This window comes from Heptranchias perlo, chromosome 2 (assembly GCF_035084215.1).
Source record: "Heptranchias perlo isolate sHepPer1 chromosome 2, sHepPer1.hap1, whole genome shotgun sequence".
Lineage (NCBI taxonomy): Eukaryota > Metazoa > Chordata > Chondrichthyes > Hexanchiformes > Hexanchidae > Heptranchias > Heptranchias perlo.
In genome coordinates, this window is record NC_090326.1 from 33,753,865 (window position 1) to 33,773,658 (window position 19,794).

Sequence of the window (19,794 nt, forward strand, 5' to 3'; positions counted from 1 at the left end):
TAACCATGTCCCCTTGACATTCAATGGCATTAGCATCATCAGGTTCCTCACCATCAACATCCTGGGGGTCACCACTGACCAGAAACTCAACTGGACCAGCCACATAAATACTGTGGCTACAAGAGCAGGTCAGAGGCTGGGTATTCTGCGGCGAATGGCTCACCTCCTGACTCCCGAAAACCTCTCCACCATCTACAGGGCACAAGTCAGGAGTGTGATGGAATACTCTCCACTTGCCTGGATGGATGCAGCTGCAACAACACTCAAGAAAGTCAACACCATCCAGGACAAAGCAGCCGGCTTTAATGGCACTTCGTTCACTACCGTAAACATTCACCTCCTCTATTACAGACAGTACACACTGCAGTTACAGTATATCTATAGGATGTATTGTAGCAACTCATCCAGGCTTCTTCGGCAGCACCTCCCACACCCGCAACTGTCACAATATATAAGGGCAAGGGCAGCAGGTGTAGGGGGACACCATCGCCTAAGTTCCCCTCCAAGTCACACACCATCCCGACTTGGTCAAAAATCGCTGGTCCTTCATCGTGCTGGGTCAAAATCCTGGAACTCCCTACCTAACAGCACTGTAGGAGCACCTTCACCACATGGACTGCAGTTGTTCTAGAACTGCCTTCTCGAGGGCAGTTAGGGATGGGAAATAAATGGCAGTCATTTTGACTCTGAGATGTAAAGGTTCTGTCTCAGAAATGACATAAACTACTGAATGCTGGCATTGAGGAGTAGATATGGCAAGTACTGCCCTGGTGTCCCTGTGTAGTGCATAATCATATTATTTTTCTGTCTGTGATCCCACATGTTTTTGTGTTGTGTCCGTTTTGGGCTTTAATTTAATTGATTCAGAAAATGAAAAACAACTTCATAATGAATACTTTGATTCTTCAATAAAACCAAAGGCTTTGAAAGGAGCAATTAGTTGACCATGTCGAGTCTGTGGCATTTACTGTCTGAATGTACTGTACTAAAAGGAGGCTGACTTTTTTAATGCAAACTTTTTACTGCACTGGTCAGACAAAGTGCTGGAAAGGTAGCAATTTATAATAAATCCCTCTGACTTAGTGGGTAAATGCGTGATGTCAACATGGTGCTAACCCACCAGGCGGGTTGCAGGTTTAGTCGCTGGTCCATGCTAACTTAGCTGAACTTTACTGGAGACCCAGAACAGACTGTCAGGGATCAGATGACTGTACACTTGCCAGGAAAATGCGTGTGGCCTTCTCCTTTTTCTTCTAACCTCCCCGCTCACCCCAAAGGTGGAGTTTAGATACAAAATAGTCATTGAATAAAATTTCAACCCGGCATGGTGCTGTGTGCATTGGAGAACTATCTCTCTGCTGAAGTGCACTGCAGCTTCTGTTTCACCTCCCCTACTGAGCACTTCACCTCAGGTATGCTGCAGTGGGAAGGCAACGTACAGCAGCCAGGCTCTTCTAGGAGCTGGGAAGGATGGGGGGAATTTGTAGAGAAGAGTGTAAGAAATCGGATAAGGAGGCTTCACTGGTTTGCAGCAGCACCCTCATCGGGGGTGATCTTGGGGTTAGAATAGTTACAGCTCAGAAAGAGGCCAATTGACCCATCGAGTCCATGCTGGCTCTTTGTAAGAGCAATCCAATTAGTCCCATTCCCCCGATCTTTCCCCGTAGCCCTACAAATTTTTTTCCCTTCAAGTATTTATCCAGTTCCTTTTTGAAAGCCACGATTGAATCTGCATCCACCTCCCTTTCAGGCAGCGCATTCCAGTTCACCATGGGGTGCCAGATTGCAAAGCCATGCGCAGCGTAAAAAAGTTTTTTCTCATGTCGCCTTTGGTTCTTTTGCCAATCACCGTAACTCTGTGTCTTCTGGTTCTCCACCCATCCGCCAATGGAAACATTTTCTCTTTATTTACTTTATCTAAACCCTTCGTGATTTTGACACTTCTATCAAATCTCCTATTATCCTTTTCTGCTCCAAGGAGAACAGCCCCAGCTTCTCCAGTCTATCCATGTAACTGCAGTCCTTTATCCTAGAACCATTCTAATAAATCTCTTCTGCACTCTTCCTAAGGTATTCACATCCTTCCTAAAGTGCGGTGCCCAGAATTGGACACAATACTCCAGTTGTGGCTGAACCAGTGTTTTATAAAGGTTCAACGTAGCTTCCTTGCTTTTGTACTCTATGCCTCTATTTATAAAGCCCAGGATCCCGTAAGCTTTTTTAACTGCTTTCTCAATCTGTCCTGCCACCTTCAAAGATCTGAGTACATATACTCCTGGGTCTCTCTTCCTGCACCCCCTTTAGACATGTACCATTTAGTGAATATTGGTTCTCATTCTTCCTGCCGAAATGTATCACTTCGCACTTCTGTGTTAAATTTCATCTGCCATGTGTCCGCCCATTCCACCAGCCAGTCTGTGACCTCTTGAAGTCTATCACTATCCTCCTCACTGTTTACTACACTTCCAAGTTTTGTGTCATCTACAAATTTTGAAATTGTGCTCTGTACACTCAAGTCCAAGTCATTAATGTATGTGTATATATATATATATATATATATATATTATTTTCAGGGTCTCCCTTGAACTGCATACATTGCCTCAATATTTTTTGGGACAGGTACAAGAAACTACTTACCTGACCCAGTCCCAATCATCTCAAATGTACATTGAATTAACAGGCTGAACAGTTACTTCTGCTTATACTTACTGTAAATGTGCTTCTCTGTGGGCAGAGGACAGGCCAGCATTGAATAAAGCAGTGGAGTAGGACTCTTCGGTTGCAGCAAGTGCAAAGAATCAATCCAATTACCCAATACAAGTTTCCTCAAGCTCCTGAGAGTTGCCCCGTCGCACACCATGGGCTGCCAGATTGCAAAGCCATGAGGCCGTTGGTTAATGTGTGTCCCTTGTATTGTTCGTAGGGACCCAAGACCACCTCTGACTCTGGTTGGGGAGTTAGTGGCGAATCATAGAAAACTTACGGCATAGAAGGAGGCCATTCAGCCCATCGTCTCCACGTCGGCTGTAAATGAGCCACCCAGCCTAATCCCACTTTCCAGCACTTCGTCCAATGCCTTGTAGGTTATGGCACTTCAGGTGCATATCCAGGTCCTTTTTAATGAGTTGAGGGTTTCTGCCTCTACCACCCTTTCACGCAGTGAGTTCCAGACCCCACCACCCTCTGGGTGAAAAAATTTTTCCTCAGCTCCCCTCTAATCCTTCTACCAATGACTTTAAATCTATGCCCCCTGGTTATTGACACCTCTGCTAAGGGAAATAGGTCCTTCCTGTCCACTCTATCTAGGCCCCTCATAATTTTGTACACCTCAATTAAATCACTCCTCGGCCCAAGGAAACCAGCCCCAGCCTATGCAATCTTTCCTCATAGCTAAAATTCTCCAGCCCTGGCAACATCCTCGTAAATCTTCTCTGTATCCTCTCTAATACAGTCACATCTTTCCTGTAATGTGGTGACCAGAACTGTATGCAGTACTCAAGCTGTGGCCTAACTGGTGTTTTATACAGTGCTAGCATAACCTCCCTGCTCTTATATTCTATGCCTCGGCTAATAAAGGAAAGTATCCCGTATGCCTTCTTAACCACCTTATCTACCTGTTCTGCTACTTTCAGGGATCTGTGGACATGTACCCCTCTACACCTCTCAGTATTCTCCCATTTATTGTGTACTCCCTTGCCTTGTTTGCACCCCCTCCCTCCCAAATGCATTACCTCACACTTCTCCGGATTGAATTCCATTTGCCACTTTCCTGCCCACCTGACCAGTTCATTGATATCTTCCTGCAGTCTACAGCTTTTCTCCTCATTCTCAACCACATGGCCAATTCTTGTATCACTTGCAAAATTCTTAATCACGCCCTCTACATTTAAGTCCAAATCATTAATATATACCACAAAAAGCAAGGGATCTAGTACTGAGCCCTGCGGAACCCTACTAGAAACAGTCTTCAAGTCACAAAAACACCTGTCGACCATTACCCTTTGCTTCTTGCCACTGAGCCAATTTTGGATCCAATTTGCCACTTTCCCTTGGATCCCATGGGCTTGTACTTTTTTGACCAGTCTGCAATGTGGGTCCTTGTGAAAAGCCTTGCTAAAATCCATGTAGACTACATCAAACGTGTTGCCCTCATCGACCCTCCTTGTTACCTCCTCAAAGAATTCAATCAAGTTAGTCAGGCACAACCTTCCCTTAACAAATCCATGTTGACTGTCCTTGATTAATCCATGTCTTTCTAAGTGACTGTTTATCCTGTCCCTCAGAATTGATACCAATAATTTGACCACCATCGAGGTTAGACTGACTGGCCTATAATTACTCGGTCTATCTCTCTCTCCCTTTTTAAACAACGGAACAACGTTAGCAGTCCTCCAATCCTCTGGCACCATGCCGTGAAGGGCCATCAATTTAATATTGATACTAAGTAGAGTGACGAGAAGGGTTAGGGGAAATTTTCCTTGCACATGTTGGGGTTGTGGAATGGTTACCACAATTAGTTGGAGCACAGAATGGTTTGCCATAGTAGTAGTTGAAGTGAGACTTTTGCATATTTTAAGGGAAAGTTGGATAGATATTTGAAGCAGAGGAAGGTACAGGTCCATGAGGAGAGTGCGAAGCAGTGGAAATAGTTTTGAATTGATGGGCATTATGGACTTCCTTCTGTTCTCTTAACTTATTTGTTTCAATGGCTACTAAGAGCAGCATTGGCAGTGAATGTTTGAGCTGGAGATGCTGTATGGCCCAGAAGGGACAAAGAGGAAGTAACATGCCCTCAAATAAAAACACATCAATTTTTTGGGGTCAGTCAAACATCAGCTGTACCATGAAGGAGGGATGTGTTTTTTTTTGTGAAGGCGTCTGAAAATAGCATTGCACGTCTGTCATTCTTGTTTTTTTTTTAAAAAAAGGAACTAGCAAATCATTGTTTGAACTTAGAGGCTAATTATACGTATGGTGTGCGCCAGTGGTGTTGTATTGATAATCCATGCAGTGTAGCTCAGATGTTGGATCACCTGAAGTGCAAAAGAACTGTGAGGCCATCACCAAGAAGCCCTGTACCTAGAACAGGGTATTGCCAGCCCGGTGCAAAATCCAGCTCTTCATTTGTCCCTCTGGCTCTCTCCTAACATTGAAAGATGGCCAGCATTTGGATGCCAGCGAACAGAACTCTCTACATGTAAAACAGGAGTGTAACTTGGGTCTGCTAGTCCTGTGTCTTTAGACGCTGGTCCAAGACAGGTATCTGTAGCTTAACAGCACCCTTAGTTTCTTCATTCACGTGTAATAGTATTTTTAAATCTTGTCCGTTTTATAGGACTGTATGTATAATCAAATCTAATTTCACCCTGCAGTAGCAGCAAAGTGCCTTTAGTGTACAAAATATCTCTGAGCTTTGGAGAGAGAGAGAGTGGGGGGGGAGAAAATAAATAGATAAATGAACGGACAGCAAGCCATGGTGGGAGAAATAGGAGAGGGTACCAAACTCTAGGACTAAAAGATGGGTTTGAGAAGGCATTTAAGGTGGAGAGAAATGGAGAAGCAGGTGAAGGAGGTGGGATGGGGGGGTTAAGGCGGCAGTTTGAGAGTAGGACTGAGGTGGCTGAAGACTGTGTTACCAGTGGTGGGGCAAAGAGGGAGGGGGATACACAAAAGGCCAGAGTCAGGACTGAAGGGTGTGGGAGGGCATACAAAGCTGGAAGAGCCTGCATTTTATTTCTCTGACTTTGGAGCCAACTCTGTGTGTAAAGTACCATCTGGTGAGATCTAGTTTAAGGTTGAATGTAAAAAGCATCATTGATGTTTTGTTTGGACAGATTAAATCTCCTTTCTTAACTGGGCTATTCATACCTGGTGAAGCAGTGCTCGATTCACACTTCCCACAGTGGCTTCTTAAACATTTCTATGGGGTTGTCACTGGTTTACAAATTGTGTATGAATTGCTTATAACCTGAGTTTCAGATAGTTTTTCCCTAACTTTTCACACTTTTTTTCAGTTTTGAATGGTTCTAGTAAGCTTTTGAGAGAAAAAGAATCTGTCCAGAAACACAAAGGAAAAGAGGCCACGCCAGGGAAGGAGAAGAACAGTGACCAAAAGGTTGAGTGCAAGAAAGAGCCGTGTTCGACAGGCACTGCTGCTAATTCTTCTTCACAAATGGGCAGCTCAACAAAAGGCCCTGCTGCTAACGGCTCAGCTGTTACGAAACCATCTCAGGAGCACCGAACACAACAGGTACAAAAATAACTGCCCGGCGTATTTAACTGAAGAGTTAGCTCCACACCACAGAAGGGGCGCTCGTTTTCAAACCCTTGCACAAAGGTAGAATACGTTTACAGTCCCCGCCATTTTAAATGTCCACATTTAAAAGAGGCAGTCGCTAATATCGGCCAAAAAGTACTAACCATTAGCCATTTGCTTAATGTTCAATTTCAAAGTTGCCACTTACAGTGTCGTAAGTGCTCTGTTTATTTTGGGCACAAACAGCCAGTGAGTTCCAGCAGTTTTATTCTATTGCTCTGCAGACTGGATGGTTATGTTTAGTGTCATTCCTGTAGGAGCAACAAATATTACAAATATACTTTAAGGGGAAGTATGTCCAGGGGACAGTTAGAGAATTTACTGAAATCTTTTAAGAAAAACAAGCAGAACATGCACCTTACGCTAGGCATGGCTGTGGAAAACTAAGATCCCCTGATTTAAGAGCATCTCTTACTCAACTGACAGAGTATAGTACAGCAAATCCTAACTTTTTCTGGCGCACTGGGTCCCCAGATGTCATGTACGTTACAGTACACCGGCCATCGTGTATAACCGGCGAATCACGTTCGCTATAAGCGGTGGGGACTGTACTTAAATCATTCTTATTGAGATACTTGACCAATTAAATTTGAATGCACTTGACTTAACCAGAAATTGCATTTGTAGCAAGGCTATTGAGATTTTGTTCTGATCAGGTTCACAGATGGGGCAGTTTTACTGCTGGTGATCTCGTGGTGCTAGTTCCTGGCTCTGCGATTTGGCGTGGACCTGCCTTAGCATGGCTCCAAAGCAGCTGTCTCTCCCAGTGTCCAGTTTGAGGCTGATGCTGGCAGTGTTTTGGGAGCAGGTTGCCTGCTGGTCGCCCTCAGGCAGGGAACAGTGTGTTCTTTGTAACTGGCCATGATGGGGTGAGTGAGACAGATTTGACTCATATTGTTCCCTCCTGATGGGGAAAATTGTTGGTCTCTGCTGAGCATCCATCGCCTGATGACGGCAAAGCTGAGATTGGAAAGTTTGCTAGGTCAGTGCTCCTAAATCATAGCCAACTTTTCCTATGGACAGCCCCCTCCCTCTAAGTGTTTTTTTTCCTTCTTTCTATGCTAATAAATGTATTACATTTGCTAAGTAACAAATATAAATGGTTGTACCTCATGTTGGCCCATGAATCTTGCTTCTGCAAAAGGCCCTCCATTGACTATTGCTAATTTAATGTTTGATTACATCTCCATTTGTACATCCTGGCTGCTTCACGTAATCCTGTGATGTTCTAGTTTTAAAATCTACTGGATGTCTCTGTCTCTGTCTCAATACTAGCTTTCTTTACTTTTCCTTCCTGTATATTGGAGTACTGCAGTTTGGGGAACCAGTATAGGTGTGCTCCGGCTTCCATTGCTACCCTGCTATTTCCTGTTTAAACCTGAATATTGTTAGTTGCTGTGAAAGCGTTAATTATCCTCCATAAAACTCCACTGTGTTCTACATTTCCTAGGGTCACTGTTTAACCAGCCACGAAGACCTGTGTGTACTTGATTTAAATGATTAAATATATATATTTTCCAGAGTGCGCTCTCAGTCCGTGAATAGGTAATTAATCCATCATTTGACTGTATCCTTGCTCATTTCTTAAACTGAATGCGGCACCCTGGCTCGGATGCTTCAGCCAGTGAGTAATGTGTCAGCAGTACTTGGAGTAACATCATTGGCCCACACTACTGTACTCATTTGCCAGGCGATTAGTGAGGAGCTCCTTGTGGAACTAGTGTTTGAACCAATATTCTAACTAATGTGTTGTAACCATATTTATAATTCGTGGTCACAATAAGAGTGTCACTGCTAAATGATTAACTTCATGCCTGCCAAATTACTACACTGTTTTTAAGTGTCTAGAAGTTACTTGATGAAGGAATATTCCTCTCATTTTGGAAAATAGTTGGCAATGCCAACTATTGCCATTGTTGTGCTCAGCGTGACTTCTTTATTGTTGTGTAGCTGGGAGCGACAAAATGCATTCACAGTTCATATGTTAGAATCTTTATAAAACATTGGGGACATGTTTGTTAGGTTCAATATTTTCCACTCTGCTACCAGACACAAACAGGTGCAGTTGCAATAACAAGCAGAAACTGCTGGGAGTACACAGCAAGTCTGGCAGGATCTTAATAAACAAATGATGGATAATTGTTTCGGAAGCACCTTGATTCTGTTCAATATTTTAATTGTTGGTTTTGTTAACACTTTTATCAAGCATGCATTCTCAGCAGTGATAGTTGTTTTATAATGAAAGATAAATCATTGGAGCAATAGCCATTTGTTCCTTGGGTATTGTTAGATACAGGGTTAGGTATAAAATTAGTCAATCTGGTTGTAATTGGGACAAGAATGTCCACTCCACACTACTTGACACAGCATACTTCATTGATGCGATGTTTTGGACAATTGAGATTAGCTCCGTTGTGATGAGGGAACAGTGATACAGACTTTTGTAAAAACGTTTTTGTCTGTGGCAGGTGGAATTTTACTTGGAGACAGAAGCTACCCTTCTCTCGTCCCCTTCTTCCTCTTCTACCCTTCTCGTGGCCCCCCCCCTTCTACCCTTCTCTCGTCCACTTCTTCCTCTTCTACCCTTCTTGTCGCCCCCCCCCTCTTCTACCCTTCTCGTCCCCCCCCCTTCTGCCCCAGAAACCTGCTGGTTGTGAGGTCTATTTTGATAGGTCTGTGTGGTGAAAGTGCCTCAATATTTACGATATCAATTGTGCATAGCTTAAAAAAGCCTTTCTAGTCCCAGAATGTCAAACATATTGAAAAAACAGTGGGACTGGACTAGCTGTAGTGAAATATGGAGGCCAGAATATTTTGATTTTGACATCCCATTCTCTATAGAACATTTTTGTAATAAATGCTAATGAGCAACAGCTTTTGTTTGAAAATCTGGAAATGAAATGCATTGCAGCTGTGTGACTGTACAGGAACTTTGCTTACTGACCAGTATTTTGCAGAACTAGTTTTGTAACCTTGAGCATTGCTAACAGGCAGATAGTTCATCAGGCTTTTTACTAACCGTTTATCAATGAGAGTCGGAGCAGAATAGGTTTGTTATTTTATTACTTTTAGGTTTTTTTTCTAAATATATGTACACACATGACATATTTCAAGGGCAAGTTGCTGAAGAATATTGGGAAAAGTAATTGAATTCTTTGCCACATGTGTAGTTTTATAAAGGCAGTGAAGTTTTTGGAAACGATAGGCCTGCCAGATGTATGCTGACTATTCAGGAGTCTGAACTTTGTTGTGGAATGGTTAGTTTTCAAAGCGTAGCAAATGATCCGTAGTTGGGCTGTGGATACTGTGACAGGTCTGGAGTGCTGCACTGTTTTTGCTGTTTCTCTGAGATGGATTGCACCTTGTCGTTTCAGTAAGGGTTCATGTTTACTGTACAGGGCAGCCTCGACAGCACATGTGTCTCCGGAAGCAGCTCTCTCTAGGCAACTGGGTAGCACAGATAGGCCTTGCCCTTCTGGGACCTGCATTCAATCGAGCCCAGACTGATGGGTAGAAAGTGGTTGTAAGGGTAATGAGCTTGGGCAGTCTTTATTCAGTTTATAATGGGCTTGGGCCTACGACACAAAATCGGCCCTAATTTGGTACCAGTTGTGAGTGTTACTCAGACAAGCCACACTAGTGCAAAAGGGGTGCTCTTCTAAGATTGAGGCAGAGTAGCGGGAGCATTACTCTGCATCCAGCTGGACTGAGGCAGCTTCTAGTATTGCTGGCCAATATGGATTTCCCTCTTTTCCCCCCTCCCCCCCGCCCCCCCCCACTTTCCTCTAGAGGTCATGGGTAGATTTGTGCAGGTGTAGTTGAGTTGCGAATATTGCATGCAGAACTGCCTTAAAGTCGCATTTGTGACCTTGGAGTAACCTAAATAAACGTGAATAATTTGTTGCTGAATTTGCCTTGCAGTGTAACCGGAACGGATTGTCCAGTGAGCGCACTGCTATATCCTGCTATATCACAGAATGGAAGTGCTTTTGTAATATGTATGCGTATCAGGAATTCAGTCAGGATTGAATACTGTCGCGGTAAAGAAAGAATGAACTTACAATTATGCAGCGCCTTTCATGACCTCAGGACGTCCCAAAGCACTTTATAGCCAATTAAGTGTCATCACCATTTGTGATGTGGGAAACACAGAAGCCCAATTGCGCACAGCAAGGCCTCACGAACAGCAATATGATAATGACCAGATAATCTTTTTTAGTGATGTTGGTTAGGGGATAAATATTAGGGGAGAACTCCTCTGCTCTTCTTTGAATAATGCCATGGGATCTTTTACGTCCACCTGCGAGGGCAGGTGGGGCCTCGGTTTAACATCTCATCTGAAAGATGGCACCTCTGATAGTGCAGCACGCCCTCAGTACTGCATGTTGAAGAAACACTATTCTTAACAGTACAGGATGTGAGCTTATAAAACATCCTTCCCAATTAACTGGGCCTCAATAAACTTATACTGAAAAATTTAAGCCCTTCTGTTCAATGCATTATCGTCAACAAAACCTATATGCCTCAGTAACCTGCCGGATGAATAGGCCACCCATTATTGTCTGAAAATATCCTTTCTTGTGAACTGCTTGAAAGGGCAGCTATCGTGCTTTCAGCCGTGCTGTTGTCATGAAGCAAACAAAGGTACAAAGCAAGGTCTATTTTGTGGAAACATCTGTAGCAATGTGGTAGTGGTTGTTTAGTGTAGTGAATTGTCCAATAAAGACTGCCAATTGTGCAGAGGCTGATAGCAAGCCTGTTGAATGCCAGAAGCTTGTTTCTTCTATATCTATTCTTCTGTTGAAGAAGGGAACTATAGTTAACTGCAACCTGTTTCGAGTGACACTGCTATTTGTATTGATTTATTTAGCAGGCAGTGAGATGTGCCTATCCTGACAAAAGGACCAAAACTCAATCCAGTTTAATGGTTTTGCTTTTAAGCTTCCCCGGTGGCACTGTGTTGCTGCGGGTCCCATGTTACTACTGAACTGATTTGGTCTGCTGGGCCGGTGACACCAGTGCAGGACATTGCAAAACTTTACGGCTGCTATAGTTCTTGCTGTCTACAATTTCCTAATTTTGAAAAGGTTCTTTAATTTGTGCAAAATCTCAAGTCCCAGCTTCTGTTTTCCTAGATTCTTCATAAAACTGCCGTTGGTAAATGCTGAGCCATGCAAATGTGTAAAGCTGCTGGATCTGACCATCTTTGGCATGTTGCGAGTTAGCTGATCTAGGCTTTAGGGAGTGAAGCGGAGAGGAGTAGGACAGCTGGCTTCAGTGTCCCTGAGTTTGGGAGAGAAAGAAACTATTCTGGGTTCTTGTTCCACACTGTCCAGGTTCACACATCAATAATGGCTCCTTGGGCAAGTTACCGAAGGCCTGCTGGCTCCTGTGGCCAGCATGAGGCACCAAACTTAGCAAAGCAGGGCAAGAAAAATTGATTTATTTTTTAAACTTGTTTTACGATTCGGAAGAAAAGTTTTTTTTTCCACTGTTTTGTTGTGTGACCTTGGTGACCTGCGTATATCAACAGGTTTTGGGGGAAAAAATCTTTGCGGGGAGCCAAAATTAAAACTCAAAACATTTTTGTTTAATGAACCATTTTAAAAAAAAAATGGTTATAATTAAAATCACTTTCAGGCACATTTTTTCCAGAATCTACAGTTTGCAGGTTGGTTAATTACTTTGATAACCAGTGGATCCTCTGTGATGACGGTAGAGGCTCAATGTCTCCCTCTAGTGGCATAGGTTGGAGTTTCACAAGCTCTGTTATAAAAGGTATTTTCCACTAGGTAATGGTGGGCAGACTCCGGCCAGAATAGATGATGGATTGCACTGCGTGTAAGTCCCGATTGATCTTCAGGTGCCCCTGAACTAAGCCCCGTCACAGGTCCCAGGATAGCACAGGAACAGTTATGCACAAGGCAGGCTATAGGTCGGGTTGTGTACTTATTAGTAAGGTGAGGGGTTTGCGTGTGTCTGCATAATTCTGAACCTTGACTGGACCTTCAGGGACAGTGCGTCATTTTATAGCTTCCAACAAGGGGGAAGTGGGGCAGGTTAATCCGCACTGTTCTGACCGCCCTTAACCAGTCATGGGGTGAGGCTGGCAGTTCAGTTTTCTAAGTTTCTTTAAGCTCGTTCTATAAATAATTCGAAGCCTCGTACTGCATGACTGGTACACAGCTGACTATTAAAGTAGCCCTGCACATTTGCAGCTTCTCCCTCCTGCTTTAACCAGTCTCAACTGTGATCTACATGGCATTGGTGGCTAAAAACACGGGGGCTGCTGTCAGCCCTGCTGCTCCTACCCATAGTAGCACTGAAGTGGTTGTAAGACTCGCTTGCTTATATTGTCTCCTCTTGTTAATCGTTGAAATCTGTTGAGGGTTGGAGAGTTATTGTTTCAAGCTACATGTGTGCCACTTGGTATGCACCCGTATAACACGCTGATGAATGTACAGTTAAAATATTTTAGTACTTCCCCTCTTCTCTTCCTCCTCCCCTTCCTCACTCCTCCCTAGTGGTCATGAGCTTCTGGTGCAGGTGCACACGTGAGTGGGAAGTGTTGCAGAATTTAGACCGCTGTCTGGTGCCATGTAGTTGGCCACTGCTATCTTTTTAAAAATAAAATAATAATTCTTGCTAGTTCTTCCTTTGCTAACTTACTCCTCTCCTTTCTTCTCCTTAAAGATGTTGACTCCTTGCTGGGGTATGTTTCCACCTGTAGTCCCTCTGGTAACTCATCCTGAGAGGGCCATTATTCGCCTGTGAGTGGGAGGACACTACTCAGCAACGCCTGACCCTTATCTCTGCAGAGGTTACTAGGAGCAATCAGGAACGGGAACTCAGGCCATATCCCCCACTCCCAGCCCAACCCGAAGGGTACTGAGGCCAATTGTAGCATCCGTACCACCATTGCCCCTACAGAGAAAGGTAACTCTGGACTGACCAGCAGTCAAACCTGAGCCCTACCTGGTCTGTATGGCTCGGCTGCTTGCTGGATCAACTCAATCTGTCGGCAGGGTGCCTCTGCTGGCCTGACTTTCACTTTCTAGTGACAGGGAAGCAAAGTCAGTGGTTACATTTTGTCGCCTTTTGGAAACTTGCCAAAACAGTTGGATTTCCATAAAGTTTGCTCTTTGGCATTTTTGTGGTAAGTGGTGGCAGAATTACATAGTCATTCAACTGCTGTTTGCTGCTGTAATTGGAGTTTAAACGGAAATGAGAGGAGGTATAGTTTTGGGGGAATCTGTGCAACAGAATCGTAGGATGCAAGTGCGCATCTTCGTGCCCTCACAAAACGAGTATACAGTCTCGGCCATGCCAACAGCAAGAGGTATCCCGCAGAGGCTACTTCTACTCCACAGGAAGGGAAAATTGCGCTTAGTTTCAAAAAGTTTGTTACATTTATAGAGCAGGGCTAGAAAAGTACTGGGAATTGGTCATTCGCTCACTCATTTGGTTGGGGATGAGTATGTGTGTGTGTGAGGAACCTAATCATGGAGAGAATAACATACTTAAAAAAATAAAAATCCCTTTTTTGAGTTTAGTGAAGAAAATGTCTTTTTTTTAATCTCCTTTCTAGTAAGTGTCAGCTTGGCTCAGTTGGTAGCAGTCTTACCTCTGAGTTTTCAGAAGGCTGTGGGTTTAAATTCCACTCCAAGACATGTGCACATAATCTAGGCTTATCCTGCTGGGCAGTACTAGAGGAGTGCTGTATTATCCAAGCTGCTGTCTTTCGGATGAGGGCCTGTTCGGCTGGACGTGAAATGACAGTTACATGGGTAAGATGGGTATAGAGGGATATGGGCCAAGTGCAGGCAACTGTGGGACTAGCTTAGTGGTATAAACTGGGCGACATGGACATGTTGGGCCGAAGGGCCTGTTTCCATGTTGTAAACTTCTATGATTCTATCCAGTGGCACTGGTCAAAGACGAGCAGAGAGTTCTCCTGATATCCTGGCCAAACATTCTTCCCTCAGCCAAGATTACTTTCTCAAACAACACCACCAAAATCAGATTTGCTGTTTGTGGGGCCTTGCATGCGTACAAATTGACTGTGGTGTTTGTCCAGATAGCGGTGACTATGCTTTGTGACGTCCTGAAGACGTGATCAGGCACTATGTAAATGCATGTTTTGTTTCTTCTAATATGGACAATTGGTTGCTGCGAGAGAGGTTTTTGTATCAATGAGGGATGGGGTTATTAACCAGTGTGCTTTCGTTCTGTTGCAGGTTTCAAAGGGGGCGAATGGAATTGCCCAGACTCCATCGTTAGGCGCGAATGCATCTAGTGCCAAAAAGAATAGGGAAGTCAGACCTTCACCGTCCAAAACTGTGAAGTACACTGCAACGGTGACAAAGGGAAACGTTACATACACCAAAGCCAAGAAAGAACCGGTCAAGGAAACCAAACCGAACCATGTCAAATCCAGTGTAGCTGTTAACCACACAATCTCAGGGAAAACCGAAAGCAGCAATGCAAAATCAAGAAAACAGGTGCTATCCAGTGGAGCGTCCCATTCAAATGGTGCTGCCCTTAGCTGTGTCAAACTAAATGGAAAGGTGAATGGGAAAGCATCCACTAAAGGTGAAGTCAGAGAAGTTAAGGAAGGACTGCGGACCTCCAAGAGGAGGCACGAGGAGGTCAACCATATAGTGAAACCACAGTCACCTTCAAAGAAAGTGAAAGCTAACACATGTACAGCAGGAGCTAAAGATAATAAAGCAAATATAAAAGATAAAACTCTACCTAATGGACGAATAAAGTGTGAAACACCAGTAAAAAACAGTGAAAGACAGAGGCTTAGGAAGGCATCCTTAGGTAAGAACACCCCAAACAAACAAGCACAGAGCAAATTGGAAAGTGCCTCCAGTGAAAATAGTTCTACCTCAGCTACAGAGTCCTCGCACAAGCCACAAGACTCTTCAGTAAAACAGGAGAAAGGCAACAAGGTTGGCATGGCACTGGTTGGAGAAATTCCCATTCTCAGGCCTACCCAGAAGGAGTTTCATGACCCGTTAGCTTATGTGGAATCTGTCAGAACTCAGGTGGAGAAGTATGGGATGTGCCGGGTAATCCCTCCCTCTGACTGGAGGCCCGAGTGCAAATTGAATGATGAAATGCGGTTTGTGACTCAGATTCAACATGTGCATAAACTGGGTAGACGCTGGGGACCCAATGTACAACGACTAGCCTGTATCAAGAAACACCTCAGATCTCAGGGCATTACTATAGATGAGCCCCCACTCATAGGTAAGCCATCGACTGTTGTACATTGTGCGTATTACAAAACTTTATATGTAAAAATGCATTTCATGTATATATGGAATATATAATATTGTAAAGCAAGTTCAGTATATTAAGATTCACTTTGTGCTGTTCCTTGATCCCGTCACCAGAATTTGTATTTACTTAGAGCTAAATTGCTTCTAAACTGAAGTGAAGTGGCCTAGAAAAACTCAACAGAGTAACATTAGGTACCGCAGAAAACGTGTGCTGAAAGTGATTTGTCGATATCTCATTCAAAAGAATCCCAGCTTTGTTTGAAAGAGCACCAGATAATTCTTGGCGATTTAGTGCCGTAGAAGCGAACAGAAAATTTTAAGTGGAATTTTTCTCGGGATAGTTCTTGATTCAATAGAGTGTGATTATTAGAGAATTATTTCTGGCTGTAGCAATTTGGATTATGTTGCCTGAATTGGATTTTAACAATATTTCCGTGAGGTTCAATTCATTTTTTTTCTCTCTCAACAATAAGTCCAGCAGCCTGAAAACCAAACTGATTACCACAGGGATTTAGAGTGGTAATTAGCAAACAAAGGTCGGGGCGCTTGTATACAATCTCAAACATTTCAGGCCATTTTGAAAGGAGCAGGTTTTGCGATGCTGGAGAGGCCAGGTGCCGTTCCATTCCACTCACACAGCTGGGGGTTTGGCTGGGGTAGACGTTGGGAGCCGTGTGCTCGCACATTAATAGTAACTCTGATTGTTTGGTGGGCCCAACGCCCAATTACAGTGACTGGACAGAGTAGTTGCTAGCGCATGCTCTCTTGCTCACTTACTCTCTTATGTGTACACACTTTATCTCTCAACTGGCGAGCTGTGCCCTAGCAAGACGACTAGACCAGCTAGCTTTCAATAGCTCAGCTTTAAAAAAAAAAGTGAACTTGCATAAAATATTACAGCACAGAAACAGGCCATTCGGCCCAACATCTATGCCGGTGTTTATGCTGCACACGAGCCTCCTCCCACTCTTCTTCATCTAACCCTATCAACGTATCCTCTATTCCTTTCTCCCTCTTGTACTTATCTACCTTCCCCTTAAATGCATTTACGCTATTTGCCACAACCATTCCTTGTGGTAGTGAGTTCCACATTCTAACCACTCTCTGAGTTAAGAAGTTTCTCCTGAATTCCCTATTGGATTCATTAGTGACGATCTTATGTTTATGGCCCCTAGTTCTGGTCTCCCCCGCAAGTGGAAACATCTTCTCTACTTCTACCCTATCAAACCATTTAATAGTTTTAAAGACCTCTATCAGGTCACCCTTCAGTCTTTTTTCTAGAGAAAAGAGCCCCAGCCTGTTAAGTCTTTCGTGATAACTATATCCTTTCAGTTCTGGTATCGTCCTTGTAAATCTTTTTTGCACTTCCTCCAGTACTTCTATATCCTTTGAAATATGGAGACCAGAACTGTTTACACTACTCTTAAGTGTGGTCTAACCAAGGTTCTATACAAGTTTAATGTGACTTCTCTGCTTTTGAATTCAATTCCTCTAGAAATGAACCCCAGTGCTTTGTTTGCACTTTCTATGGCTTTGTTAACCTGCTTTACTACTTTTAATGATTTGTGAATTTAAGAAGTTTCTCCTGAATTCCTTATTGGATTTATTAGTGATTATCTTGTATTTATGGCCCCGAGTTCTGGACTCCCCCACAAGTGGAAACATCTTCTCTACATCCTCTCAAACCCCTTCAAAATTTTAAAGACCTCTATCAGGTCACCTCTCAGTCTCTTTTCTAGGGAAACTTAGGTTTACAGAGTCAGTAAGTTTACATCTATTATTATTATTAAGATAATCAGTGAGTTTGCACCTTTATTAGTAATCCATTGGCCTGGACTAATATGCTGGAGAACCATGGCAGTTTGAGAATTTGAATTTAGTTTTTTAAAAAAAAATCTAGAAATGAAAATTTGGTTTTAGTTAAAAAAAAATGACCATGAAGCTGTAGGTTAAAACCCCAACTGGTTCACTAAACGAAACCTGCTGTCCTTACCCAGTCTGGCCTATATGTGACTTCAGTCCCACACCAACTCTTAATTGTCCTCTGGGCGAGAATGAATTTTTAAAAAAAGATTCCCCAACGAGTGCAGGAAATCGATTGTTCTCGCTGTGAAAATTGCATAGTGTTTTTTTGTTGCTGACCCACACCACGCTAAATGTTAAACTCTGACACTAAAACAGTCAACATTGGGCCACAGTTTGTTGTAGCCGGCCAATGAGCGGCACCTGCCGTTAGTTAGACTTGCCCGTACCTGTTTAGTTTCCATGAGATCTTGCACTGGAAGTTTTGAAACTGTTCCTGCTGCTGACTCTTAACATACACAACCAGAGCTGTGATATGTGGTCACGCGCTTTAAGCTTAGTTATAATAATAACCTCAGTACCTTGTTCGTGCTGCCAAGTCTGTGCTGGAGTAGATTCAATGTTTACTTCTCCACATTCTGGAGGAAAACTGGCATGGAACCTCCCCGAGTCCTGCTTTGAAAAATCCCCTGTCGCGCTCGTGCTCGTAGGACGTGAGCAGATGTCTGGTTTCACTGCACTGTCAGCCTTTCATCTCCCATCATATATCTTCGGGAACTAGGGAGTACCAGTAACAAAACTGTTTCTGTAGAAATATTACAGCACAGCAGGAGGCCATTCGGCCCATCCTGCCTATTTTGGTTCTCTGAAAGAGCTGCCCACTTAATTTCAATCCTCTGCCCTTTCGCCATACCATTTCATATTTGTCTTTTTCAAACATTTATCCACTTCCCTTTTAAAAGCTGTGATTGATTCTATTTTCACTACTGTTTGACAGGATTTTTCATGTCTTTAAAAACTTTAATGCATTTCAAAAATTCACCTCCCCCCCCCCCCCCCACTGTTTTGGTGGTGAAGTTAAATTCATGTTCACTAATTAGCATTAATTTAATTTCATTAGCAACTCAATAATGAGGGGAAGTAATTTTTCCCAATTTTGCCTCATCAAAACCAATCATTTTAAACACTTCTATCATCTTCACTTAATTTCCTTTGTTTTGAAGAAATGAGCCCCAGTTTCTCTCGTCTCTCCTCGCAGCTAAAGCCTCTCGTCCCTGGTATCATCTTAGTGAATCTATTCTGCACCCTCTCCATGGTATTGACATCTTTCCTAAAGTAGGGTGCCCAAAACTGAACATAATATTCTAACTGTAGTCTAACCAATGATTTATATAGGTTTACTATTAGCTTTTTGCTTTTATACTCTATAAAAACTGAGGAACCCATGTCTTTTTTTCCAGCATTATCAGCTTGTCTTCCTTTTTAAGATTTGTGTATCTGAACCCCATAGTATCTGTTTCTCTTCTCCTTTGTAACGTTTTACAATTTAGTGTATACATCATTCCTTTTTCCAAAATGTATCGTCTCTCATTTCTCTACATTAAATTTCATCTGGCATTTAGCTGCTTACCGTACTAACTAGTTGTGCCCCTTTTTGAAGTTGCTTAAAGCCGTCTTCACAGTTAACTGCATTGCCTATTTGTGTGTTGTCTGCACATTTTGATATTGTGCAGTATGTATAAGAATGTTTGAAAGATTGTGGTCAGAGCCTGTGCTATTTCCTCTGACATAATTCAGTATTTTGGGACACGTGCCATCAGGGCCCATTTCCAGTTCCAGCAAATTCTCAGTGCTACTTCCTCACTTGTAGTCATCCAATCTAATTGCTGCACCTCCTCCTCTTATTTATGTCCTTTGTTTTCTTTTCCTTTCTATCCATGCTGCCACACACCATTTAATACCGTGTGCCATAATTTTATCAACTACCCGTCCATGTTGCACCTTATCATGCCCCTATGGCAAATCCATATACAAAACAGCCGAGGCATTTTCTTTATCGATGCACCATTACATCGTCAAAGAACTCTGTTAAGTTTGTCAGACATGGTTTGCTTCTTATAAATCAATATTGGCTGCCCTTATGTCTTTTCAGGTGAATATTAACTTTATCTCATGTTATGGTCCCTAGAAGTTTACTTGCTACTGATATTAGGCTGACCGGTCTATAGTTACCTGGTTTATCCATTTCTCCCTCTTTGAACAGAGATGTCACATTGGCAACCCTCCAATCTTTTGGACACGATTTCCATGTCCAAGAATGTTTGAAAGATTGTGGCCAGAGCCCCTCTTTCCTCTGACATAATTCAGTATTGTAGGACACATGCC

At 43.1% G+C, this 19,794-nt stretch overlaps 1 protein-coding gene across 3 annotated transcripts in view; it reads left to right on the forward strand.

Annotated features, from left to right (window-relative positions):
* Positions 1-19,794, forward strand: part of jarid2b (jumonji and AT-rich interaction domain containing 2b) — a 339,245-nt gene that overhangs the window by 264,966 nt on the left and 54,485 nt on the right. For all 3 annotated transcript variants that reach the window (XM_068001688.1, XM_068001689.1, XM_068001690.1), the window contains 2 exons: positions 6,015-6,250; positions 14,554-15,574. In XM_068001688.1, coding sequence (XP_067857789.1) covers positions 6,015-6,250; positions 14,554-15,574 — 1,257 coding nt within the window. The remainder of the gene's footprint in view (positions 1-6,014; positions 6,251-14,553; positions 15,575-19,794) is intronic.